The sequence below is a fragment of the Furipterus horrens genome, unplaced genomic scaffold, assembly GCF_987537825.1.
Source record: "Furipterus horrens unplaced genomic scaffold, mFurHor1.1.pri manual_scaffold_4, whole genome shotgun sequence".
Lineage (NCBI taxonomy): Eukaryota > Metazoa > Chordata > Mammalia > Chiroptera > Furipteridae > Furipterus > Furipterus horrens.
In genome coordinates, this window is record NW_028327174.1 from 91581010 (window position 1) to 91608996 (window position 27987).

The 27987-nt window shown below is 38.4% G+C and overlaps 1 protein-coding gene across 1 annotated transcript; it reads right to left on the minus strand.

Moving 5' to 3' along the window:
- Positions 1-54: 54 nt before the first annotated feature.
- On the minus strand, positions 55-27983 carry LOC150012421 (protein POLR1D-like). The gene is made up of 3 exons (XM_090273765.1): positions 27964-27983; positions 15695-15769; positions 55-646 (listed from the first exon to the last, which is right to left on the minus strand). The coding sequence occupies exons 2-3, from the start codon at positions 15709-15711 to the stop codon at positions 379-381; spliced, it is 285 nt and encodes a 94-aa protein (XP_090129891.1). The 5' UTR covers positions 15712-15769; positions 27964-27983; the 3' UTR covers positions 55-378.
- Positions 27984-27987: the final 4 nt, after the last annotated feature.

The following is a 27987-nucleotide window of genomic DNA, read 5'->3' on the forward strand; positions in this document are numbered from 1 at the left end:
GAGAAATTTTGAGAAATGACCACAGTTGCAGCACATCCAAAAAACTGGAACTAGTTTAATGATCTCTGAAAACCTTTATGTTCTAGATTTATTTTGAAACCAATTTCTAAACAACATAGCATAGAAACAATACATATGTATACCACACTGCTGAAGTAGCTTAAACTTGCCAAGACATCTTCAGAACACCTCCTTTTGTACTAATTTCCTTGAAGAGTTTCTAGGTCACTCTGCTTGTCACAACACAAACGACCTACCCTAACAACTGCTCTTAGGTGTTTGCTCTGCCAGCTCAGGGAATGTCCTAATAAGCTTCTCCGCATTTCCCAGTCTCTCACATGAAACAGCACTTGTGGCTGGTCATCCTCTGGCCCTGCCTCACCGCCTGTTTGACCGCTTTTCATACTTGTCGTGGCTGCTCCGCTTCCTCGGTGGAGAAGGACTGACTGTGCCCCGAGCTGGGAAGCCGTGCCTATACGGGTGGGCTCTGTGCTTCTTCCGGCTTTCTTCTTCCTCGTTGTGGCTCTTCACAGGTTCCTTATCGCCCTCTTTTTGCTCATGGTCTTGCTCTTTCTGGGAGGGGAGTGTGTTCTTAATTGTGTTAATGAGAAATCTTTTATTGGTGCCAGCAAGAGGACACTTCATCCTGGGGGTGAGGGGGCAAGAAAACAATCACAAATTAAATAGCTAACTCCAGAGCTGAGCCCAAAAGCATGGCTGCCACCCAAGAATTCAGCCTGCAGAGCACCAAGTTTCTGAACCTGTTCTGCTTTCCTTGCATGCCACCTAGTGTAAACTCTGAGTACAAGGGGGAAAAGCAAGACACTTGGAATTCCTGAGGCTCACTGGCTGGATCTCATCTGAACACTTCCACTCCTTCTTCCTCACCGGGACTAACTTTTCTACTGCCATTTATGCACAGGTACTGATTGCACTGCAAATTAATTGAATCATTTAATATTTTCTCCTGAAAGAATAAACGCCTGACTTGACTATAATCTGCGTTTTGAGTGAAATATATTGTGGCTTGCTTTTAATTACCAAAGAGTAAAAGTAAGACCCTCTCCAAGGAACAAAAAAGTATACCTGCTATACCTTGAATATTGGAGCTAAATTATTTAATCTAGAAATAAAAATTGTCTAATGTATCCATAAAAAATAACCAATAGCACTCCAATAAATTCAATAAGAAGATAATCCATAAAAAGATAATAATCATCTTTTAACTTTTAAAAACCTCTTCCACTTTCTATTTCAGGACTGCAGTCTGTGCTCTGCTGCGGGGCAGTGTACACACGCCTACCCTCTGGGTGTATTTCTATGCAGTGTACCTTTGTGTAGCTTCATAATTCAAGCATACCCAGGAAGGAGGATATGACCAATTAAACTGTTAATTAACATGCTAAGTTATACTTGTATACCACAATATTTATTTTTCACATGTAGCAAATCTAGCATTTTGGAAAAGAAAACCCCACAAAAGTGAAAACCTGCGTATTTCTTTTGGCCTTGAGCCATCTGCCGTCTGATGAGCTAATTTTAGGTGGATACTGATCCCCAATATCAGGCTGGTAGGTATTAAAATGAACATAGGATTCTATAATCACCATCTCTATATAAAACTTTGATTCAAAGACAATCCCACACAATATTTCCAGGTCACCCCACCAGCACCCAAGTGTAGTGATTTTGCAGTCTATTACTGTGTAAGTGAAACATAAGCAGTCACCTATAGGGAGGTCAGACGACCCCAGGCAACCAGAATGACATTGAATCTGGAAGTAAAAGGAGGAGGGAAAAAGAAAGTCTCTTGCTGCAAATAAGCAGCTCTTGAGCTGGCATGGACAGAGAAAATGTCTGAGAAGAATCGGAGGTGGTGTACACACCCAGTGTGCTAGGTGTGGTTCCTGCCCAGGCCAGGAAAAGTGGCTGGGGGATGCACTAAACAGAAAGAGCTAGAAGAACATGTAGAGAGAAGAGGACAATGGCATGCAGTGGAGGCAGTGGGAACATTTAGAGGTAGTGACAGCACTGGAGGTTTTTATGAGGGGTTTTTGTTTGTTTCTTTCTTTTAGCACTGGAATATAAGAGCAATGGTGAATGAGATGAGCAAAGAGGAGAGGCAATAACGAAGAGCAAAGTAAAACAGGTTTGCAAGTACTGGGGGGAAAACTATTAGCTCCCTGTAGCCCTGTAGGGCTTCACCAAGCTTCCAGGAAAAGCACCGCAGCATCATGCTGCCTCAGTTGTAACAAGGCCAAGCCATTTTTGTGTTCTGAAAGCACCTTAGCACTGTGCGCTGTGCAGTAAGAGTGTGTGATGGGAGGGCAGGCCATGCTCTTACGTCAGTGGCTTCACAGGGCATCACTGAGTCCAGATACTGTTTTGGTGAAGAAACTTGAACCACTGCAGTTGCCAACTCAGCAGATTCAGAAGAGCACGACACACCAGTGTCATAAAGCAGCACAACACTGCTAGCCTTCAGGAAGCACTATCCTTTAATGCAAAATATAAAATGTTACTACACCTATTTGCCAACTGTGGCCTGTTTTTATGACTAAATGGGCCACATACATCTTTTGGATGTAGAAGGCTAGGAACAGTGGTGAATAATACCAGCTACAGAAGAATTCTGGGGCATTTTCATAGGAATGGGCCATTTTAGTGCTGATAAAACTAGTCACTCCTTCTCTGGATTAAACAAATGAGGAAAAATGATTATTGCCAAATGGGACAATAATCTTAAAACAAAGCCTTTGTAACTCCCAGTGAGTTCCACCTTATTTTGCTATCTCTCCGGTGAGATCATCTTTAACACCTCTTGCGTGGCCAAGATGAACAAAACTCGTTCTGTTAGAGGGCGGCAAGTTCACGGAGAGTGAGGGCTGTCTCAGGACATGCTTCCTAGTCTCAACGAGTGACTGAAAGAGCTTCTCAGAGAATAAGATAGTTTTCCAGAATATCCACAAGATAACTGGCATTTACATCACTTTTTAACATCAAAGATGGCATTTTTAATGTTGGTATGCCTAGCATTCTACTCAAGGTGAAATGTCAAGGATGGCTTAGAGAGAACTGATTTACTTGAGGGCAAGAGTGGGGAGGCTTCAAAAGTGACCCCTCCCAAACACGCCAGGACACATTTTAGAGATGACAAGTGCTGCTTCAAACCCTATTAACAAATAAGGCAGGGCATTGAGATAAGGTGGTAATTGCAAGCAGATGTGAAGATCCATGTAGTAAATGATTCCACATAATGATAAAACCTGCAATAAATATATTAAAATATAAGGAGAGTAATATAAATGCAGATGTTTGAGGAAATCCACTGGGAGAGAGCTATTCTGGCCTTAACATGGTATTTAATTTTGCTGAATCTCACAGCCAGCTGTTTCATTGCTATAAACTCATACAACATGGTATACTAGCTGAGCACACATCCTGGAATCATACTATCTATAAGGCTGAATATGAGCCATTATAAAATCTGCCTGTTGCCTCTTATCTGTTAAATGGGGATAATAATAGTGACTATCTTAAAGGGCTGCATGCAGATCAAATGGCATCATGTCAAGTGCTTAGAATAATACCTGATTAATAACTAGCACTTAGGAAATGTTAGCTTTGGTGCATATCCTACCACTACTGCTTAATTAGCTGTCTGACCATGGGCAAGTTACATAACTCCTCTGTAAATTAGTTTTCCCCATTTGTAAATGGGAGTCAGAATTATTTACCTTGTAAAACTATTGTGAAAATTTAATGAGATAATGCATAAAACACTTAGCACAGTGACTGGCATACAGTAAATCTTTAATACATGCTGCCTATGGGTCTATAATTTAGAATTCCAAGATTTAAAAACCTCTGAAAATGAATTTCTTTTTATGACACCACAACTCATTTGGCAGCAAAACCTGATCTAAGCTCACACTTGGGTATTTATGTCTAGTCTTTGTCCAATTCAGGGTAGGCATGCATGTTTTGCTGTTTTGAGCATGTACCACTGGGGGTATTTGTGATGCACACTGTATGTGCTACTGTTCCTTTCTAAAGTATGAAATTTGTACCTAAATTTAGAAGGTAATATGGATCCAAGGGTTTAAACAAGGAATTATGGACCTATGTTATTAGTCACACGCTGTTCATGAAAAAGAATACATATAGCTCTCATATAGGTTAATATACCAGGGATTTTTCCACAATGGCAACTCAAGAGAATATCCTAGTTTCAAATCACCTGGGACAATAAGCTAATCAAGAACAGAGTAGAATATCTGATGTTTCTCAAATATCAAGAAATATCAAGAAAAAGTTAATGAGACATTCTATAGAAATTTTCATAAAAAGTTAAAAGTTTCAGTATTTAGAAAGAGTAGACTTCTATATCTGAAAGGTTTGACTTTTCATGCTATCTCAATTCCACATGACATCCAGGTCAATGGGAACTAGGTGTTACCTCTGACCTTCTAACTTGCATTTCCCAATGTTTTTAAACTGTTCATAGATGGTCCTCAGATATAAAACTAAAGATTGAAGTAGGTGGTCTTCCAGGTCCCTCACAGATTTATAATTCTCTATTCATGTTCTTTATGTTTATCCTTCAGAAAATTACACTGTTCTCATTCACCATGTCAAAATGTGACTTCATTTCATTGATCTCTTTGTCTTCTTGTTTCTCTTAGTGCCACTTTTTTTCTGTATTTGAGATGACATGACAAGCCAGCATTAGATGAATATCTAACTCAACTGCTGTACAGCCTTTTTCATCCAACACTGAGGTAAACCCTGTGCCCTGCAGGAAGGGCTCAGGTCGCGGCTGCTCCTTGTGACTGCTCTGTCTATTATTGTCCATGCACAAAAGGGTGCTGGGGTGGGGGACCGAAGGAGGCCACAGAACAGGGCAGCCATTTTCCTGTTTGTAACTCTGATCCACACAATGTTGACTTTCTCATCCGAGCTACTTATCTTTATTTTTGGTTTTAGAAAGTTATACTAGCTCATGTGGGATGAGCCAGATTTAAGGTGCTAACAACATAAATTGACATAAAACTTAATATAATGAGACTGGTTAAAACTGCTCTGTAAAGTACCCTGGAGGCAGCAGCAGACTGAAGATCTAGCATTCTATCTACATTAAACTTGAAAAGTGAAGCCATTCCCTTCACTTTCAAAGCTGTCAGCCGAGAAGCTGTGCTGAAAGTGACTGTATACCATGGGAGGGGCCGATTTCCAGAGAATCTGCCATTAGAGAAACTAAGCCTTTAATTTTTTTTTTTTTTTTTGAGTAGGTACACTGTAGAACATAATTGCAAAAATCAGGCACTTTCTTCCTGCAGTTATCATAGTCACTTAGGAAAAATAGTAAACTGTAAAACAAGCTTAGAGAACAAGGGGAAGACAAATGTAATATTTTTTCAGATTATGATACTTTTGTCTTTCTACTGCTGAAGGATGGGGGTAGCATTCTACAGATTTAGACCTGTCACTTTGGGTTTCTAAAATAGTCTCATGAATATGACCCGTTCAGTAGTGACACATGATCACTAGACAATAATAGCACTAGTGATGCTAACTAACACTTATGAAACAATCACCCTGTGCTATTACATCACCTCATTTCATTTCTCCAACCAGAGGACATGGAGCTGGGACTGGTACCAGGGAGTCTGCCTAGAGCCCACCTCCCTGCAATATCCCAGATGAGGCAGGAGAAGAAAGGCATGCTGCAGTCTAATCAGATGGCCAATTACCAGAGCAGTTAGGGAAAGAAATCATGGGTGAAGAGCCGCCAAGGCTTCTCTGTCTAGCATAGGCACCAGGAAGCAGATCTGCATGCAGCATCAAGTCACCTAAGAACAGAGGTCTACTCACAAAGGCAGAGAACTCCCCAAACACACTTGAATTGACTTCACTATTTGGGAAGTATAATACAACAGGCAGTGAAAAATTACGGTTCTTATTTTTATGGTTAGGGAAATAAGAGTCCTTGGGATCATGGAAGCAAAGTTCCAGGAAATGCATCCCAATTCATTCCTTCATTCTACAGCTAAACTCATCCCCACACCAGCAGATAGCATTTTACCTTCCATTCTATAAACATCTGTGCACTCACAGAAATAAGTGCAACTATGCTCTCAACATGCCATGAAACAAGGGAACTATTTGAAATCTTTGATCACAACTCACTTTGTTGTTTAATGCTGCCGCAACTACCATAACCACCCATGCGGCTAGTTTATAATCTGGCAAACAAATGCCTCAGTGTGTGGCCACATGAGAAATTCTTTTATAGAATTACTAAACTGTTAATTCTAGTTACTCTGCATACAACAGTCCCAAGGCCCACAGTAGGTATTTCAATGCATTTTGTATGTGACACTACATCTAAAAGTAATGAAAAATAGATGACATAGATGCACATAGCTATATTTATTTTTACATATCCGAGACTCTTTCATATGTAAGACATTATAATAGGTCCTGAGGCAAAGATAAATACCAGATTCTCTGTCTCTGTATTTATGCTCTTTAGGGGACTACCAAAAGGAAAGAAGCTCTGGGAAGATGAAGTTTAGAAGCAGACATGTACATAGTAGTGAACTGAGGCAGACAACACACTATGTCCTTGACCTCCTGCCCCCTTAGCAGCAAAAAACATTTACACGGCTATATGATCCAATGGAAACACCTCCTGGGCTCTCTGATGCACTTTCAGAACTGGATAGGAAAGGAATGTGGAAAGCAGGGGCAGGAAGCATCAGTGATGTTTTGATGTTAACAAACAATAATCCACAGAAGAGAGACAGTACATAGCTAGAGACAAGAAAGCAAACTTCTAGTACCATTAGCAGTTGGCTAGCCGAGGCCTAGGAAACCTCTTTGGGCCCTGCATTCTTAAGCCTTAAAGAAAGAGCTTGGGATCTCTGTGGCCCTGAAATACTGCCAAGAGCCTCATCCCTGCGTCACTCTGAAATTCGAGCTCTTTCTCCTAGCTGCTGCATTGGGCTCACCTGCTCACTTGTCCCTTTCCACAAGTGGATTAACAACTTTAAGTCCAAGACAGCACCTTCTTTATGGCTGCCTATGTCTGGCCTCTTAACATATCTATTAGTACTCTGTGAATAGTCAAATGAGTAAAAAAATACAATGCCTAGAGAATCAAAAGCTGATGACAAAGTAGAAGAATGATGTAAGTGACCGTCTCCCTTACCATCAGATTGATCTCATAACAAAACAGAAAGCACTCCAAAATGTCATACCCTTTAAAAACAACTGGGTCAAGAAAATGAAGAATTATTTTCTGTCAGGTTAGATCTTTGGATCTTTTGTACTGAAAGATAAGCTTTTCTAAGGCTGAAGTTCCACAGGCACTAAACTCAAAAAGTACATTAAGCTAAAGACAAGCTAAAGTGAATGTGACCAGAATAAAAAGCTTTGTAGACAATAAAGTTGAGCACATTTCTAAAATTTATGCTTATAAATTCTTTTATGGTGACTCAAAAATCACATGGGCCAATATTTTAGCTTCTCTGAGGCCTCTGTCAAGAACACTTATATTGTTTTGCTGAAATACATTCAGGAAGTATAGAGCACCAAATTGTCTTTTTCTTTATAAGATAAAAATGGCATCACACCTGCATCTCCTTTAGTTCAGCAATTTCTTTCTGGCAACGACTCAACTACATCACTAAGATCATTTTATGGAATATTGGAGAGGAAAAGGTAATGTCACTCACTCTAGTTCTATTTTAAATTTTAAAGCAAATGTAAAGGTCTTCTAGATGCTTAGAAAAAGAGACCGACTAGTAAGCAACAAACTGTCTGCTTCTTAGAGATCTGTCCAAGGAGGCCTGTTAGACAGGCAGGGGTCTGGGGACACCGGGACTTGAGACCTGGCCACCCGAATGTAGTCAGGTTGTTTAGCCCAGGAGAGGTGTGGGGATGCTCTGAACTCTGCAGAGCAGGTTTGTATCATTCTTTTTAATAAATAGAGATTAGTATAGTGGTTTTCAAATTTGTGTGCACTTTAGAATCCCCTGGGTATCTTTTTAAAACTCCAAAACTCAGGCCATATTCCCAACTAACAGTTTTTGATGGTGGGACACAGATATATACTTTCAGAAATTTCCAGATGATTTCAGATGTGCAGTTAAGTTTGGAAACCAATGGATTAGTGATTAAAAATTTTTATTCACACACACACACACACACACACACACCTGTTCTGCTGGGATAAACACAATGGGGAAGATGTTCGTCATCTCAGCACCAGGTAGCAGAAGCAAGTCATGGCTGTCCTTGGGCCAGACCCTTTATAGCCCACATCCTTTAGGGGTACTGGACTAAAGAACTTAGTATTCATTGCCAATGATAAAACTGAAATTTTCTAGTGAAAAGAAAATTAGATTTCTGGAAAGCTGTGAACTTGACAGGCTCCCAACACTTAAAATACTTTTCTGATGAGTTTAGTGGTGATATTTACAAATGTGTTTAAAAAGAATTAAATAATGAAATGGGTCCTCATAGCTCAATGAACCAACATTTTCCAGCTGACCAATTCATAATGTTATTAGATCATGCATGAGTAGAAAATCCAGTCACAGTGTATAAGGTAGACTAATGGATTTTATTATAACAGAATATGAAAAGTTCACAATTTTAGAAAGAATGTTAAGAAACTCCCACTTGTTGAGGTTACTTGCAAAGTTTGTATGTACTTTTAAATAATTTTCTGAAAAGGCTATTGAAATACTTCTTCCTTTTTCAAAGACATATTTGTGTGAGGTCAGATATTCTTCACCTACTTCAACCAAAATAAGCTATTACAATAGATTGACTACAGAGGCAGATCGAAATTCCAAGTCTTTTATAAGTCAGACATTAAAGAGGTTTGCAAGAACATTAAACAATGCCACTTTACGCAATATACATATTTTTGCAAATAGTTATTTTACAAAAAAAATGTTATTTATCTTAATATGTAATGGGTTTGTAATTGGCATTTAAAAATAAATAAATACTGTAACAATTAATCAATTTTAATTTATAACAGTAAATATAGACTGACATAGTCCACAGAAAAAATGTTCTTTGGGGTCCTTAATAAATTTTAAGAGTGTAAAGGTTCCTAAAACCAAAGTTTGAGGATCACTGTTATAAGACAATTGAAAAAACTAACAATGTCAGCAGGAATTCTTGTCTTGAGACTAATGGGAAAATGTTGAGTTTTACATTCTGTCTTCTAAGACCTACCTTATAACTCTGTAATGTCTTACTGTGCCTGCCATCTTTTACTCTCTTTTCAATATGCTTCTCCCTCCTTCATGGGAAGAGGCTGCTAGTTGTTGCCCAATATCCATTCTTTTGTTCTTCTATAGTAATAGCACCCCAGATATTTATCTGGAGCATGACTACCTGGGGGAAAAAGGACTATATTCCTGGCCTTGTAGCTAGGTGTAGACATGAAGTTAAATTTTAGCCAATGGAGTATATGTAGAAATGGTGTTACACAACTTCTGGGAAGTGTTCTTAAAGGGAGGGGGCATGCTTTCCTTTTTTTCTTCCTTCCTGCTAATGGAAAAGAATGACAATCTATGGTTGGGATATTTGGAAACTGGAAGGAACTTGGATTCTCAACAACTTCATGGAACTGCCAATCTAACTGATATGATACCCAAAAAGTACATCAACACTTCCATAAACTCAAGATGGTTTGTGCATATGGTAACTCTCCCAAGAGGGCAGAGAGCTGATAGTGATAAACTAGTTATTTCATTACCAGAAAGTTCTACTAAGCCAATAAGTGGCACGAAGGTGGTCAAAATGAATGGCTTCGAGCTGCCTAGAAACAACTGCTCTTCTTGAATAGTTCTCACAGAGCAAGAATTCTGACTGATTTTTTTTATTCACTTGTCAAATCATCTGAATTTAGGATTTGGTTCTATGCTAATTCTTTAGATTGGACCAATGACTAATGTCGACCTGATGAAGGTCCTGCTTTACACCAAAAACCAAAGCAGCCTGCCCCTAACAAAGTTTGTACTAATGTGATTTCCATTAGCAGATGCAACTTATCTCAGTAAAGGACAGAGAAGGACTAGAAAGAAGATAAAAGCAGATTTAACTATTGATAACATTCACTGCTCCATGCCAGGAACCATGCTGAATGTTTTCAGACATATTATCTCACCAAAATTTTACAACCATCCTTTTGGGAGGTAGATATTTTATTGAATCTGTGTTATATTCAGATTAATCCATACTGGATTATTTCATTTTATTCTATCACTTCATCCATAAATATATCGGAATGAATTTCTAAAAAAAATAGCTTTTTAAAAATAAAATAACAGCAATACCATTTTCACATATAAAAATCAACATTAATTCCTTAAATCATCAAATACCTCCAAATTTTATTTAGTTTAAGAATTCTAACATGTTACACATTTTACCTAGATGTGTCTGAAATCTATTAATTCATAGGTTACTACTCCTCCTTTTCTCCTTGCAATTCAGTTGTTAAAGAAACTAGGTTGTTCCACAGAATGTCATCACATTTGGGATTTTGGGGATTTTATTCCTATAGTGTCATTTGACATGTTGCTCTGCCCTCTGTATTTCCTGCAAACTAGTAGTTCTAACTGGAGACTTGCCCAGATTTGGAGGTCAGTTTTTTGACAAAGATGTGTTAAGTGGTGGTATGCTCTTCCTATTGTGGTGCAAAGGCTGATCAATGAGTTTAGGTGGTGTCAGGCTCAGCCAGTTATCAGGAAGTTCCTCATCAATTTTTCATCTGATAGATTTAACAGCCACTGGTGACCTCTACCTAGATTTAATCTATCATTAGGAATGGTAAAATGATGACATTCTTTATTTAAAGTCCGGTTTATTGAAATATAATTTATACAGAATAAAATTCATCCTTTTAAATAGTGGTATGAGTTTTGATAAATGTATGAAGTCATGTAATTATCACACAAGTTAAGATATAGAATGTTTCCATCATCCATAAAAGTTCTGCAGCAAATCCCTTCCTTCCACCCCCACTTCCTGGCAAACAATGATCCGTTCTGGCTTTTCTAAAATGTCATATAAATGAAATGTGCGTAACTTTTTGTGTCTGGCTTCTTTCACTGAGCACAATGCTTCTGAGATTTATCCATGCAGTAAGCATCAGTAGTTCTTTCCCTTTTCATTATTGAGTAGTAGTGAATGTATGGGTATAACCACAATTTTTTTATCTATTCATCAACTAATGGACATTTGGGTTACTTCCAATTTTGAGCTATCATGAATAAAGCTGTTATGAACATTATTGTACAGATATTTGTGTGGGCTTAAGTTTTCAGTTCTCTGGTAATTGGTTAGAAGAATTCTGTATGTACATATATAAGAAATTGTTAACTGTTTTTCAAAGTGGTTGTACAATTTCACATTTCTACCACCTAGTTGTTTCATGTCCTCACCTTTGGTACTGGAAGTTTTTTTATTTTTTATTTTAGTGATTTAAGTGGATGTGTTGTGGCAACTGTCATTTTAATTTGCTTTTTCCTGGTAACTAATGATTTGAGCACCTTTTCATATGCTTATTGGCCAATCATATCATTTTTGATTAAGTGTTTACTCAAATGTTTTATCTATTTTAAATTAGATTGTCTCTTTGAGTTGAGTTATATTATGTAGTTATCATTTTATTATTTACATTTATTTTTTCTTCTTAAAGAAGTCTCTTTAACATTTCTTGTAATATTGGTTTGGTGGTGATGAACTTTAGCTTTTTCTTGTCTAGGAAACTCTTTATCTCTCCTTTGATTCTAAATGATAGACTCGCTGGGTACAGTAATCTTGGTTGTAGTTCCTTGCTTTTCATCACTTTGAATATTTGATGCTAATCCCTTCTGGCCTGCAAAGTTTCTGTTGAGAAGCCAGCTGACAATCTTATAGGAATTCTCTTGTATCAAGTGCTTACCTCTTGGTAGTTTTAAGATTCTCTCTTTGTATTTAAACTTTGACATTTTAATTATGATGTATTTTGGTATGAGCTTCTTTGGGTTTGTCTTGTTTGGGACTGTCTGTGTTTATAGGACTTGTATGTCTATTTTCTTCCTCAGGTTAGTGAAGTTTTCTGTTATTATTTCTTCAAAGAGGTTTTTAATCCCTTGCTCTCTCTCTTTTCCTTCTAGTACTTCTATGATGTGGATGTTGGTATGCTTGATGTTGTCCCAGAAGCCCTTTAAACTATCCTTGTTATTTATTTATTTATTTTTAGAAAGAGGGGAAGAGAGGGAGAGAGGGAGAGAAACATCAATGTGTGGTTGCCTCTCGCACGCCCCCAACTGGGGACCTGGCCTGCAACCCAGGCATGTGCCCTGACTGGGAACGAAACCGGCAACACTTTGGTTTGCAGGCCAGTACTTAATCCACTGAGCCACACCAGCCAGGGCTAAACTATTCTCATTTTTAAAAATTCTTTTTTTCTTTTGGCTCTTCTGATTGGGTATTTTTTGCTTCCTTATCCTCTAAATCACTGTTTGATTCTCTGCTTCATCTACTTTACTATTCCCTGTAATGTATTTTTCATTTTAGTTAGTGTATTCTTAATTTCTGGTTGGCTCTTTTTTATGTTTTCTATCTCCATTTTTATGTTTCCTATCTCTTTATTAAAGTTCTCAATGAATTCATCTACTCTTCCCCACTGAGCATCCTTATAACCAGTGTTTTGAACTCTGCATCTGGTAGATTGCTTGTCTGCATTTGTTTAGTTCTTTTCTGGAGTTTTGTTCTATTCTTTCATTTGTAACATGTTTCCTTGTTTCCTCATTTTGGTCGCCTTCCTGTGTTTGCTTCTATTTATTAAGTAGATCTGCTATGTTTTCTGGTCTTGGTAGAGTGGTCTTACATAGTAGGTGCCCCCCTGCGGGACCCAGTGGAACAGTCTCTCTGGTCACCTGAGTGAGGTGCTCCAGGTCCCTTGTGTGAGTTGTGTGTTGCCTTCTGCTGTAGTTGACAGTTGATCATGGTTGGCATGTCAATGAGAGGGACTGACTCTCAGGCTGATAGGTTGTGAGGAAGGTTGTGAGGAATGACCATGGTTATAGCAGAGGTACTGTTGGGCAGGGACTGGCCCCATGGAACAGGAGTCCCTTTAGCAGGCTCTGGTACTTGCTGTGTGTGCGCTCTGGGTGTGTCAATTGTGCAGGTGGTTGGGTAGCGCTTTGGTGTGGTCTGAAGCTGACCGCCAGGTGTGTTAGTTCTAGGTCCTCTTGGGAGGGGCTTTGGCGAAGGCCAAGGTCAGCTGCTGCCTGTGTCTGGGCCAGGGTCACCTTGTATGAGCTACAAAGTGATGTTCAGAAGGCTGGCATTTGTCCTGGGCTTGGGGGTGCCTGGGAGAGGCTAAGTTGGAAAACAAGGCCAGCTGCCACTATTGCTGATTTTGGGGCTGCTTATGGCTGAGACCAGCCACTGCTTGTTTGGGGTTTGTGAATCTTTAAGACATTTTAGTAAAGTCCCCAGAGTGAGCCAAGCACAGTCATTTGTATGGAAAAGCCACTGGAAGTGGCTTGGAGGAATGTGTAAGTTGGGTGGGGTGGGGTCTCAGAGAATCATCAGGGCAGGGTGAAAGTGTCAGCCAGGTTGATGGAGACTCACCAGACTTGGAGCCTGCCTTCACCTGTAGGCTCTGTGTCCGCCAGCACTTCTCTCTAGGAGAAAGCTGCCCTTCTAACCCTTACCCTGAGGCTAGACAATTCAGTTCCTCCTTATATGTACCTGGCACTTTTTGAGCTGCTGCCCCAGTACTGGAGCTTAGAGCAAGTGAGTTCATCATTAAGTAAGTCCGTACACAGCCCTTTACAGAGGAACACCTGGGACTCCAGAAGCCAGCCCTCCGTCTCACTCAGCATAATCCCCGCTGGTTTTCTTAACCACAAGTTATGGGAATTTCTCTTCCTGGCACTGGAACCCTGGGCTGGGGGGCTTGATGTGAGGCTGGAACCCCTCACTCCCCAAGAGGGACCTCCACAACAAAGATAATCCTCCTGTTTCTTTATGGCCACACCATGGCTGTGGGCCTGCCTGTTCCACATATCTGCCCCTCCTACCTGTCTCCCTGTGGCTTCTTCTGAATATTTCATTTTTTTAAAAATTACTTTGTGAGAGAGGAAGGGAGAGAGAAAAACATCAATTGGCCGCCCTTCTCATATGTACCCCAACCAGGGATCAAACCTGCAACAGGTTACGTGGCCTGACCAGTAATCAATTCTACAACCTTTCAGTTACTAGACAATGCTCCAATCTACTGAGTCACACAGGCCAGAGCTATAGCCTTACTTTCAAGACTTCTGTTTAGCTAGCCTTCAGGCGGTACTCAATGATGATTGTTGGGTAGTTTATTTGTAATTTTGATGTGTGTGGGAGGAGGTGAGTGTGAGAGACCAGTATGTATGGTACTGAGGGCTGTGGTTGCTGTGTAGAGCCAGAACCGGAATATGGACCTATAAGCCTTAACAGGCTGGCAAACATGCCTCACGTACCATACTGCAAGCCCCACACTCTGGGGGGTTTTAGAAGTAGAATAGGAATGCAATGTACTCTTTGAAGCTGATGAAGCCTGCTTGCTCAATGTAGCCCCAAAATCTTACCAGTAGAATGTGAAAACAAAATGTTTAAGTAAAAAGAGACACCTGGACTTTTATGATATGCCTTGACACCTCATAGTCTTGATACCTAACTCCCTATGCTGATTTGTTTCCTTTTGTTGTTACTCCCAACCATTTGGTGGAGGTCTGCATGCTTACCTCGTGCATTTCTGCACATAGCAAACTCAATAAAAAGCCTGACTGAGAAGAGTGATCAGTGATATTCTATTAGGGACCCTCACCCTTCTCTCTCCTCAGACAATTTGTTTCTAAGTCAGTTCTTTCATCTGTACCGAGGGATCTGAGGGACAGGAAACCTCCCAAGTGGCGCCTGAACAGGGACCAGTGAGAAGGACTCGCTGGGGAATCTCACAGGTGATCACAGCCTTTACCTAATCTGCCATCTTGACAAGAATTCTATTCTTGAATTTTACTTTTTAATGGTTCACAGTACTCCACTGTAGTCCATTTTAAATTGTAGAAAAAAAAAGATCTAAAATCAGTGTATTTATTGAATGTGAATGCTATTGCTAAAGTAATCCTTAAAAGAGATGACTTGATTCTTAGGGCTAAATTTTTCCTTTGCTTATATTACTAAGTTTTAACCAGCTCCATTCTGCATAGAAATTGCAAAGGTAAACTTTTGTTCTACATGGTTGAATTGTCACATTATCAAAATAATTACAATTAGAATGTTTTAAAGAAAAATTTAATTTACTAATGACTATAATTAAAATAGAATTCTTAAACAATGAACACTGATATAATGTTACTCTCACACAGGTGTCTTTAGGCAGAGTAGTGTCTATAAATCTCTTGGGGATTTGGAAACCAAAGGGATGATAAAACCATGACAGACATTCTCCATACACATCCCTCTGCCCATTTTTCATGTTATTAGAGTTACTCAGGTTCAGCCTCAGTGGTATTCTTCTCTCCTACTTGCCTCGGGTGATTTCCTCCAAATCCATGGTTTTACATTTCCTCTATTTGCTAATGAATACTTTTCTCTTTAGCATTTAAGTTTTAAGGAAGATTACTCAAGTACTTACCAACCCATAGGTCCCATTGTTTCTGCCCTTGTTTTCCCACGTTTTGCCTCTTTAAGCAGTTCTTCTATTGCTTTCCTGATGGGAAAAAGGAAGATGTTTGAGAGGTAGTCGCCCCACTAAATTCTGAAATCAATTTATTCCATGTATGTGATCTTGGGAAAGGAACAACTCTGAAACACAAAATTTCAAAACCAGGGAAGAGATATTTAAAAATGATTGACAGTTCTGAACATATAAAAATTAAAAATAAACTTTTTATGGGAAGGGGAAAAACACGGATAACTGAAGACAAAATAACAAACTATGTCCATATTAAAAATGTTCAAATGCATCATTATTCTAAGAAATACGAATTAACCCAACAATGATGAATCTCTTTTTTGCTCACCTATTAGTGTAGGAGCAGAAAAGTGGATATTCTTTTCTCTGCCAATTGGGACTGAAGCTGATACAACATTTTTGGAGAACAATCGACAACCTGATGAAGAGCCTTAAAAATAATACATACATACTGACCTAAAAATTCTACTTTATCTTATGAAATATTCAAATAAGTGTGCAAAAAACATATGTACAAGGATACTCATTAAACAACCTGTTAATACCTGAAGAAAAATAAAAAATGTAAGTATTTATTAAAAACAGCTTAGCTAAATAAATCATGGCATACTCCACACAGAAGATTAGCCAGTCATTAAAAATGAAGACAAATGAATAGTTGATTCAGAAAGACATTCATAACATATTTAGTGTATAAAGCTGGGTACAAAACAATGTACAGGCGTTGGCAAAAGTAGGTTTACAGTTGTATGTGAAACAGTTTATTCTTTATTTATTATTGGATAATTTATTACGAACAACTGTAAATCTACTTTTGTCCATCCCTGTATATAAGATTATTTTATTTTAAATATTACTTACATGTAATATATTACATAGGAAAACATTTGGAGAGATGTTATCAATATAGTAAGGTGAGTTTTGGGGTGATTTTTATTTTTTTGTTTGCTTCTCTCAATGTTCTATTTTTTCTAGAGTGAATTTTTATTATCTGTGTAACTTATATAAAGAGATTTTAAAAATCTGAAAAATTATTTATCAACCATATTCTGGGACTTTACTATGTCTAAGATACTGTGCAAGGTGCTATGTGTAGTAAAATAGGAAGATGATCATCCCTGATTTTATTACTTCTGACATATAAATAAAAAGTTAAGAAAAAAAGAGGTATAAGGGTGCAAACAAATGTAATACAAAGGACAAAACTATAAATCTAATCAGAATATTTTGAAACTGGATAACTATATATTGATTTTGTGTAAAAACATTTAATTACACTGTTACTATATTACTATAGATACTATTTACATAATTCTCAAATGATATTAACATTCTGTTAGTTTATTAAAATGTTTTATTTTATATTGATTTTTATTTTAAGCGTGCACTATGCTTAAAAAGAAAAATATTATTTAAGGACTTGTAATAAAATACAGTACATATTCTTCTGTGTGACCCCTTTCTATTCACCAAACTGCCCCCCCAAAACAACTACAACTATTTTTTATCTGTTTCTTTTGGTATTTATTTCCATATTTTTAATAGTATGCTTTCAAACTATTTCACCACCCTCTTAATCTTCAACAGATATATGTGGCTATTTTTCTGTACCTCACACATTTTTTTATAAACTTTTATTAATAGCGAGATTTAAAAAAATTGCCTTTTCAGCTAACTCAGCAGCAAGACATTAAAAAAAAAAAAAGGTTTAATATATTTTTTTAGAGAGAGGAAAAGGGAGGGAAAAAGAGAGGGAGAGGAGCATTGATATGAGAGAGAAGCATAGATCGGTTATCTCTTGTATGTGCCCTGACTGGGAACTAAACCCACAACCAAGGCTTGTGCCCTGACCAGAAATTGAACCAGTGACCTTTTGCTTTGTCAGACGACACCCAATCAACTGAGCCACACTGGTGAGTGCAGCAGAATGACACTTTCTAATCCATACTGGTAGGGCCCACTGACAGGGTCAATGAAGAACTAAAACACTGACCAACTGTGCGCCTTCTTACCCTGGACTTGCTCAACTGGATTATGTTTCACAGGCGAGCCTTATGGTATCATGAGTAGATAAATGCATCTGATTACCACACATGCTTCTCCGTCAACCTCTTTAAAAATAATAATAATACAACTTACGGATGTGATCTGAGGGTTTCGTCTCATACAGTATTTCATGAAAAATTTATCCTATCCAGCTCCAAAAATAGAGATGTTTCTACCCTTATAGATGTGAGTACAAAATATCAAAAGGTAAAATATTCCAAATAAACCCCCCTATTCCCATCAATTAGTGTGGTACTTTCCAAATAAAAACAGGCAAGGAATCATACTTGGATTTACCCATGTGCTCTTTCTTCTCCTGACAACAAAAGCAGTTAAAAAATCATTAGGGAAAAACTTGTTAGGACAGTTCCCCAATATGAACAAACTATGTATCCATTACAAATAAACTAGAATGTATTTTCCCATAAAAACTCTGTTAAAATTCTTGGCTAGCTTTCTGGACCAGCCTACAAAAGCCAGTTTGTGTCATGTAGCTGAAATGCTGTATGCCTACAGGAAATAATACTCAGTCAGGAACCTTACAGGGACCCTGAAGGCATATTCTAGGCACCATCAAAAGTTATAAAGTTTGACACACAGATCCTTCTGTAGTTTTATTTAAAACTATCTCCAGCACTGTTACTATCTGCCATGATTAAGGAAACCTTTTGATTTACAACTACAATTAGAGGGGAAAAAAGGTATATGAGAAAGACTGCCTGGGGTGAAACGAATTCAATCGTGTTGAAAGATGGTAAAAGGTGGGGCTCAGACTGGGTGGAGATGGCATTCAGTCAGCCAGTCTTCTCATGGGTGAAGCCCATGGCAATGTGGGAAGCAGCACCCCATATCCATGGTTGGAGTAGACCTAAGTTATGAATTTGTAATTGGTTTGACAAACTTAGCCAAGGTAATATTGTTAATGATCAAAGAGGAGGAATAAAACAAAAGTTACCCTGTGTTTATGGCTATGAATCTCTTAATCTTTATTATACTTTCTGTATCTTCCACAAACAGTTGCACAGCAAGTCCAGGAGAAGACATTTTGTCTTTATCATTAGAAGAGACAAAAACTAAAATACATGAAAAAAGAATAAAGGCCTAACAGAGTTGCCAATGCTTCTGCACTCATTCAAGGAGAACCGAGTGACAAGCTGATCTGGGAGGTGCAGAAGGAAGGAAGGACTGCTCAATGCTCTGTCCTAATTAGGCATGTTGAGCATTCACTACTTCCCACCCCAAATTCTCCTGCACAAGCTTCCTTCTGCAAAGTTTTACTTCCAAGAAGGTAAACAAAAATTCCCAGCAATCATGTATTCTTGCCTTGAAATAATGACATCACCTTCAGAATTAAGGAGGAAACATAGAAAGTCAGGTAGTTTTCCTCACTACTGTAGCCTGGAAATTCTGCTAATGAATTTCTGGGTAAGGAGATAGCAAGTCTAGTTTCTACTGCACATTTTCACAGAGGTTAAATACTTAAATTATCAAAGATTATGAAACATGATCGCTTTTAATGAGATAATGAAACAGAATATAAACTAAAATGAAAATACAGGAAAAGCAAACAGGAGAATATATAAGAACTAAGTACACAGAGAACACAAATAATTAAAACATCAGATAAATTTAGTTACAGTAATTTTTATACTTACATCCTTTAAGTACCTTAAGGGTGTCTTTGTAAAACAAATTTATTTTACCAGAATATCAAGTTTAACACAAACAAGAAGTCCAAGAAAGCTAGGTCATTAAATAGACATTTTTCTGGGCACAGGAACAAACTACAATCAATTTTCAATGATACACCCTAGCTCAGCTTCCTTAGGCCTGCCTATTTATTCCATTAGCCAGCTGGTACATGCTTAAGGAATGTAAACTAATCATAATAGCAGCTTAAATAAAACCCAAGTTGAAATGCAAATCTGGTGCAAAATCATCTTAAATCCAAAGTCTAACAAATTAGTTTTGAGTTATCTGGGTCTGTGTTTCCTTTTATTCACACAAATCAACTGAGAGTTAACTATATCAGGATATAGAAAGAGAGCAAGAAATTTAAGGCAACTAAAGTGACACAATGGAAATTTAAAGGCAAATATAACAATTGAAGAGAGATTTTTAAAGAAAATCAGAAAAGCTAAATATCAAGTAATTGCTCAGAGACAGGGAGCTGGATCTATATACACTTTTTAAAAAAGATTTTAGTTCTTTTTAGAGAGGGGAAGGGAGGGAGAAAGAGAGGGAGAGAAACATCGATGTGCGAGAGATACATCAATCAGTTACTTCTTGCACACCCCCAACTGGGGACCTGGCCCACAACACAGGCATGTGCCCTGACCAGGAATTGAACCTGCGACCTTTTGGTTCGTAGATTGGTACTCAATCCACTGAGCCACACCAGCCAGGGCTACATACACTTTCTTGAGAAATGAAGGAAAGTTATGGACTGAATGTTTGTGTCACACCCAAAATTTATATATTGAAACCCTAACGCCAATGTGATAGTATTAGAGCCTTTGGGAGGTTATTAGATCATGAAGGTAGAGAGTCCTGATGACTGGGATTGTATCCTTATGTGAAATCCTCTGAGAGCTGCCTGGCTATTTCTACTATGTGAGTACACAGTGAGAAGATAGCTGTCCAAGAACCAACCAACAGGCTGTCATCTGCCCACACACACCTTGGTCTCAAAGTTCTAGCCTCCAAAACTGTCAAAAATAAATATTTGTTGTTTAAACCACCCAGTCTGTGACATCTGTTCTAGCAGCCTGGATAGACTAAGATAGAGAGTTAGGAACATAAGACTGAGCATTAGATGCTTTCCACATTTCATGACTCCCTTAGTCTTTAAAAAGTCACCTGGATCAACTAGCTGTAAAGTCTAGTATCTGTCACATCTGATAGGTGGAAAAAGAGGTTCAAATAAGATACTAAGTAATCTAAAACTATTCTGAACGTCTTGATGTATTCAAATAAGCATGACTGGGTGACAAGCACACAGACTTAGAAAATCAGAACTGAGTGCAGCACCATTGGCTGCTGGTGACTGGGAGGCATCTGACAGGCCCAGCACATCACCAATGCTGAAGGTGACCAGCTAACACTCATGTTGTCTACACACACTACACATCCAAGCACTGGGCAGAACTTAAGAGGAACTTCACTGTAACAATCTAAACTCCCTCCTATAATGCAGTGCTAAAGCTTGGACAGAGAAATTGGACAATACACTTGATCTTCAGTAAGGATTTGCTGTCAGACCACAAAACATTCTGATAAAAACATATGGAAAGATGGATAATACAGAACCCACAGGACAAAGTCTGGGTGCTGTATTATTTAGTAATTCAGGCATAGATATAGATGAAGAAATTCAGGGCATCCTTAATTTCAGAAAATATTAAACTGTCTGGGGTCACATATCATCTGTAACGAAAGGTAGGAAAATTCAAATTGTGGAAAAGGTTTACGAAGATAGGTAAAACTCACTAGGGACAATAATGTCATTTGGGAAATGATGAAGGTACAAGAAGTTAATCCTGTAAATTATGTTAAATTTAGCCAACCTCTATTAAGCACTTGCTCTGTAAGGTACTACGGTTTATACCGTGAACGAGGCCCTTCCCTGAAGAGGTTTACTGTTGTGATTGTATATGTCAGATAAATGTGCTTAAGAAACAAACAAGTGGATTACCTAGGAGGATGTAGGAAGTCCCAGTATTTATTTATTATATAAGAAATAGGGAGAGTTGTGAAAAAAGTTGCTTAATTTTTTATAAACAACTTATGCCAATAACATACTGCAGGATGATGGAGTAGCATGAATTTGAATGAGGATTAACAAGACTTTTCGGTTTCATGCCAACATGGACCAAAGGAAAAATTTACTATGATGATAATAACCTCGCAGGCTTGTTATGAGGATAACATAAGGTATTTATTTAAATCCACATGTTCTGAATTTTATCAGAAGCACAAGAAATGATAGGTCTTTTTCATTTGACTGAACTCCTAGAGGTCAGGGAACTTGTTTTTTTCATCTTAGTTTTCCCTATGCCTGTCATATGGTAGATATTAAATAAAGACCCGAGGAAATGAACAGGTTCAGGGTGTGAGTGGGCCATGTCAAAAATGCAAGGATTTAAAAATAAAAATATTGTATCTGTAGCCAGATGGAAGAGGCAAGACAAAGAAGACAGGAGAGAAAGAGAAAAGATCATGTCACTGGGCAAAGAAATGTGATAGAGGAAGTGGTGGCCATAGGTTTCTTGTGCAATCTCCGGGCGTGGCCAAATTTGAACAGGAGCACGACAATCCCACACCAAAAACTGTATAGTGCGACACTATAAACACTGACTAAAGACAGTGAAACAGCTGTCAAATGAGGCAGAGCTGGAATTTTTCCTGTCAGGATTAAAGTCTTTAATCCTCCAGGGCTCTTGGAAAATCTCAGCAAGCTTTCATATCTAGAAAATACTTTTTGCTCAGTACATTACCAATCAGAGATGAATGGCTTTGTTTAGCTTTGAAATACCATTCTTTTGCTTCATTATGCAAATGGTTAAAAGTCCGCTTCATTCACATGTTAACATTTTCTAAACTCCATCTCTTAGTGAGGATACTAATTGTTCTTAGAAATGAAAGTGCTTTAGTGTTGGCATCCAAGGATGCTAATACAGAAACCTGGAGATGTCAGTGAGGGCTACTGGTCTCTCTCTGCAAGGCCTCAGCCAGACACTGTAGGCTCCATAGAACTACCACACTCTATGGCCTTAGCTTGGCTAGTCCAGAAGCCCAATGTGGCTAGGACACCCAGCCCAACTGCAGACTCACAGTTGCCATTGCATGCATGGCAGAACTCTGTTTAGACTACACTCTCTGTCCAACTAGTTCTCCACTCAGCCACATCGTTACCACTGGACAGGGATGGGATGTTCCCTGCTCTACAAGCCTTTATTGATCTTTCTGTATGCTCCACATCAGTGGATGTAACTACTCTTTTCAGACCCACCAAGGGGCAAATAAAGTCCCACACACCATAGTTTTAAGAATTTAAAAGGTATAAAATAAACTAACAAATATTAAATAAAATATACTTCTCCCTGCTAACATGACAAATATAAAACAAAAATAAAAATGTGTAAAGTTATGATTATTTAAAAGATTTCAAGTCAGCAAAATATCAAAGATGATAGAATTAACTAATTGCACACACTGGTTAGTCTGTTAATGAATTGGTAATATTTAGATAAATACAGACATAAAAAGACACATAATTTAGACTAGACTGGTGATTGCCAGAGGCGGCAGGATTTGGGGGACTGGGTTAAGAGTTAAAGGGACTGAGAAGTACAGATTGGTAGTTACAGAATAGTTCTAAGGAGGTAAAGTACAGCATAGGGAATATAGTCACTAATATTACAATAACTGTATATGGTGCCAAGTGGGTATTGGAAATATCGGGGGGAACACTTTGTACAGTATACGACTATCTACCCACTGTGCTGTATACCTGAAACCAATATAAAATAATACTGAAAGCAAACTGTAATTAAAAATTTAATTAAAAATGGAGGGGGGGGGAAGACACATAATTCATATATATTCCATAGATACATTTTCTTCATTTGATTTCAGCAAAATCACCAATTATGTTGTTATAATCAAGACTTTTACATAAATTATGTTCTATGGATTGTAATAATCTAAAGTACTGAAAAAGAAAATGTAACTATATTCAATGTGGATAAAATTTGAATATATTTGTCAAATTGTAAATTACCTTAAATATAAAAAATTGAAAATCTAAATTTTATGTTTTAAAATTTCCCTGTGAAATGATACGATGGTTAATGAATCAGTATCAAACTTCTTGTTGGATCTACATAAACCTACACATTTATACATATATGAGTAATATGATTTAACATTCCAAACATAACTATTCCTAATACTGTACTGAGTCATGAGGACCTCCAGAACCATGAACTGAAATCCTAAGACAAGCAAGAAAATGGAAGCTTAGCACTAACAGGAAACAATATTTTCTTACAGTACAATCTATTATATTCACGTCGAAACAGTTTTGACAAGTTAATGTGTCTTTTCTCTTCTAAACACTTCCGTGATTCAAATCCTCCCTGTACTCTAAAACAGTATCTGCTTCAAAGTCAATAATGGTACAACCCACCAATCTCCCGTATTAAACTTTCCTTTCATTCAAGGATGCAGGTCAAAACATGAGGAGGGTGTTTCCTGGGTTATGAATTGCACTGAGCACTGGATCCCCAGTAACAGAGGAATCTATTCATGTTTGTATATATGGGGGGCTGCCTTTTTTGCCCAGATTCAAGGAATTCTCCTTTAAACATGATATCAGCACTTAACATGCACCACTAGGGATATGATGAAAACTAATAATGGCAACAGTGCCTATACAACTCCTCTATGTAACTATTATTTTCACAGGTAAAGAGATAAGAAGAAAATAATGGAAAGTTAAGAAACTTACCAAGGCCACAACAGTCAGTAAGTGGTGGGGCTGTGATGTGAACCCAGGATCTTAGTTAAGCCTTACACTATAGTTATATTAAAAGGGATGACCCCAACCCTTAAGGAGCCCAGTCTTGAGAGGTACCAGGTAAAGAAATGGCAACAATATTCTACTGTACTTTTTGTATTTATGGCAAGAGCTGCTGTAATGAAGATAACACTCTAGTTCCTTCACCTAGACTTTGACAGTCTTGCATGTCCATAGCTACCCTTTTCTAGGTGACCTCTGAGAGTGGGCTATTCTTATAGAGATGACTTGTTCAGTTAGTAGTTAATATGTGGACTGATTCATACTAGTTTAGCTCTTAGAGAAAAACCTTATGTCTCAGTTCATGAGACATCTCACCATAGGAAAGACCACATAATGAAATGGCCTCATGTTCAAAATAGTATTTTTACAAATAATTATTCTTAAATTCTGATTAAAGAGCCACCCGGAAAATACAGTGATTCATTTCAGTTCCTATTATAAGACCTCATTAAATGTGCCATGGTAAATTTTATATAAGTTAAGAGAAAAGTATCTATTACTAAAATAAAAAATAAATAAAATTATAGAAATGAAATGGGAATGATAGAGAATTAACTCAGAAATGGTAAACTCTGACTAGAAAAGCCCATTCCAGCAACAGTATATCCGTTTGATAGGTCAATTGTTAAGTTAATATATATATAAACCCAAAGACTATAAAGTCAAAATACGGTAGTCCCTCTCTATATCACGATTCACTTATCGCGGCCTCACTGTATCACGTGATTTAAAAAAATACTATACTTAATTATTTATCACGGGTTTTTCGCTGTATCACGGGATTTTGCGGTACTGTATACATATGTTGTTAAAGTTACCTAGGTTTAAGAGTGTAGAATATGTTTATGAACATAAGTAGTGTTTATAAAAGTGTGGGAAAAGTTAATAACGGAGTGGGAAAGGTTAATAAGGGACTGGGAACGGTTTATAAGTGTGTGGAAAGGGTTTATAAAGCCTTAAAATATCTATAAATACTAAAATAAATGTAAGGTTTCTACTTGGCAGATTTTCACCCATTGTGCGATAAGTGAGGGCATACTGTAATTACTGAGCTCTTTTACTCAATGAAAGCATTTTGTGATACCCTGAAAAGAATAGTTAATCTGAAGAACAAAATTGATGAAAAGGAAACTGCAAAAAAAATATTTAAAGTCTAGGAAAGTGGGTGTAGAAGGGAGTCAATATCAGAGCAGAGAAAAGCTAACACGGCAGCTGCTTGAATTTAATAAAGAACGAAAATATGACAGAAATGTAAAATAAAATTCAAACTCAATTTCAAACTCCAATTCAAAGAAAAAGGGAAAAAACACAACAATTGTACGAAAGAAAAATTACAATATAAAGCCTCTAAAGTTTGCCTCTGTGGCTTTAATGAGGGTTGAAGTTTGACATTGTGTCCTTTGATGAACACATCACACAACAGAAAACGACCTTACCAAAAGCATGGCCTGTAAACTACACTCGCAATCCTAAAAGAGCTTCATTTCATACAAATGGTGTGCAGTTCTCTGCAGACTATCCTAAACAATGTTTCAGAGTTCTTGGATCTCAGCCTCGAGAATGGCCTACTCAGCAGAAAGTCTGGTCAGCCCACTAAAGCTATTCCTTCAGTTGTGTTAAGGGCGGTAACAGCCCTCCCAGCACCCCCCCCCCCGCACTCCCCACAGTGGGGGTGGTGGCTCGGCCTAGCTGCAGTGGGGCATTTAATCTGAGATGGCAGAGCCCTGGGATGTGGCCACAGGCCCCAGGGCAGGAAGCCGGCCAGCCCCAAGACCCACTGAGTCCTGGGAGTCTTCCCCACTGGCCAAGATGCAGGGCTTCTTACAGGGAGTGCATGAAAAGCCACATCACACCAGACTGGGTGTGGGACCAGGGAAAGGCAGGCACATGCACCATAGAAATCAAAATGATACTGAGGGGGATGCTGGACCAAAAAGGCCTGTCAATCTAGCCTGGGAAAGAAGGGATTGGTTGGGAGGTGGATCCACCTGAAGTTCCCAAAAGCTTGGGAAATTGATTGGATATTTTGAGAAAACACGCAGGGGAACAAAGAAGGCTCTCTTGCTGTGACTCGCTGGCTCATGACCTGCACTTGGATGGTGGCCTTAACAGCCATGTGGCCTATGGCCTCCATGAGGGAGCCTCCCTCACTCTCTTGCCCATCTGGTGATGCGTTCGCCAACTGCATTGATGTGCTCTCTCCCAGAAACATGAGACCTTGTGGCTACAGCAGCCACATGGCCCATGGTTTCCAGGGAGCCTGGAACAGGGAGGCTGAGAACAAGCTAAGCTAACTGCATGGCTACTTAGCAGCCACCTGCAGACCCCAAAATGAAGCAGGAACTCTGAGCACTGGCTTTTGTTTTGGCCTTGCTGAGGATGGTTGGATTTTGTTTTGGTTCTGTGGAGATGAGCTTTGAGACTGGAGTCCACCATTCTCCCAGATAGCGCAGCACCTGAATAAAAACCTCTTTCCTTTTGCATCAGCACCTTCCTCATGAGTTTGGCCTTTGTGATGGCAGGCAGGCAACCCCCTCTTTTTTTGTTTAGTAACAATAGAGCTCTGGTGCAACACAAACACATTCTTACAGATGCTAAATTCAGCAGCACAGGAGGAACCAACAGAAAGGCTGCAGAGATAACCAAAGGGAAGGAACCTGCACACAGGACTAACTAACGACTACAGGAGAAAAGTCCAAAGCATGGAAAATTCCATTACTGATCAATCCAACATTTAAGTGTATACTACACCATACAAACAATATGTCAATTGCCAAAGGAAAGAAACCACAAAGAATAATACAATCAGTGACTTGGGCAGCAGAAACCAGATGCAACACAAGTCAAGAACCAGCAAACTCTGAAGCAGATTTTACTACTCAGATGTTAAATTACTGGTACGTGATGATATAACCAAGAAAGAAAATGAAATCATGTTCTGGAGCAAATGTTTCACAATACATTTTACGACATATCAAAAACTTAAATACAATCTTCTGTCCCTGTATTATTACTATGCTTTGAGTTGCTACACATGTTAGAATCATCTCGTTTACCACTGATACACAACCCATGCTTGCAGCTGCAATTGGACTAGCTGGTGCAATGTCAATTAAGAATTTAGACCGTGTTATAAATGGAACGGATACCCAGCTGAGAAAGCAGGGGAACTTCTGAGAGACAGATCATGCTGATTACCTGGACAGCATAATTGGGCTTGTTCCCAAGGTCTGACATAATCTTATGCTTACAAAAAGGGCACAGCGTTAATACAAATGTTTGCAACGATACTTTCACAACTGATTTGAAGCAGCCAATCCCTAAATTCACAATTCTCCCTTAGCATTTACTTGATAGAAATTGAGCCATATACCAAACTTCTATATGAATTCCTACACACTAACTCTTTCCAGAGAGGCCCCCAGTCCAAGTATTTACAAGATTATTTTTACTATAATATGCAAGGAAAAAACCAAAATAAAGTGTTAACAGCATAATGTACCATATTTTTCACTCCATAAGACGCACCCTTTTCCCCCCCAAAAGTGGGGGGAAATGTCTGTGCATCTTAATACCTCACCTGTCAGCGGTGGTGACAGCTGTT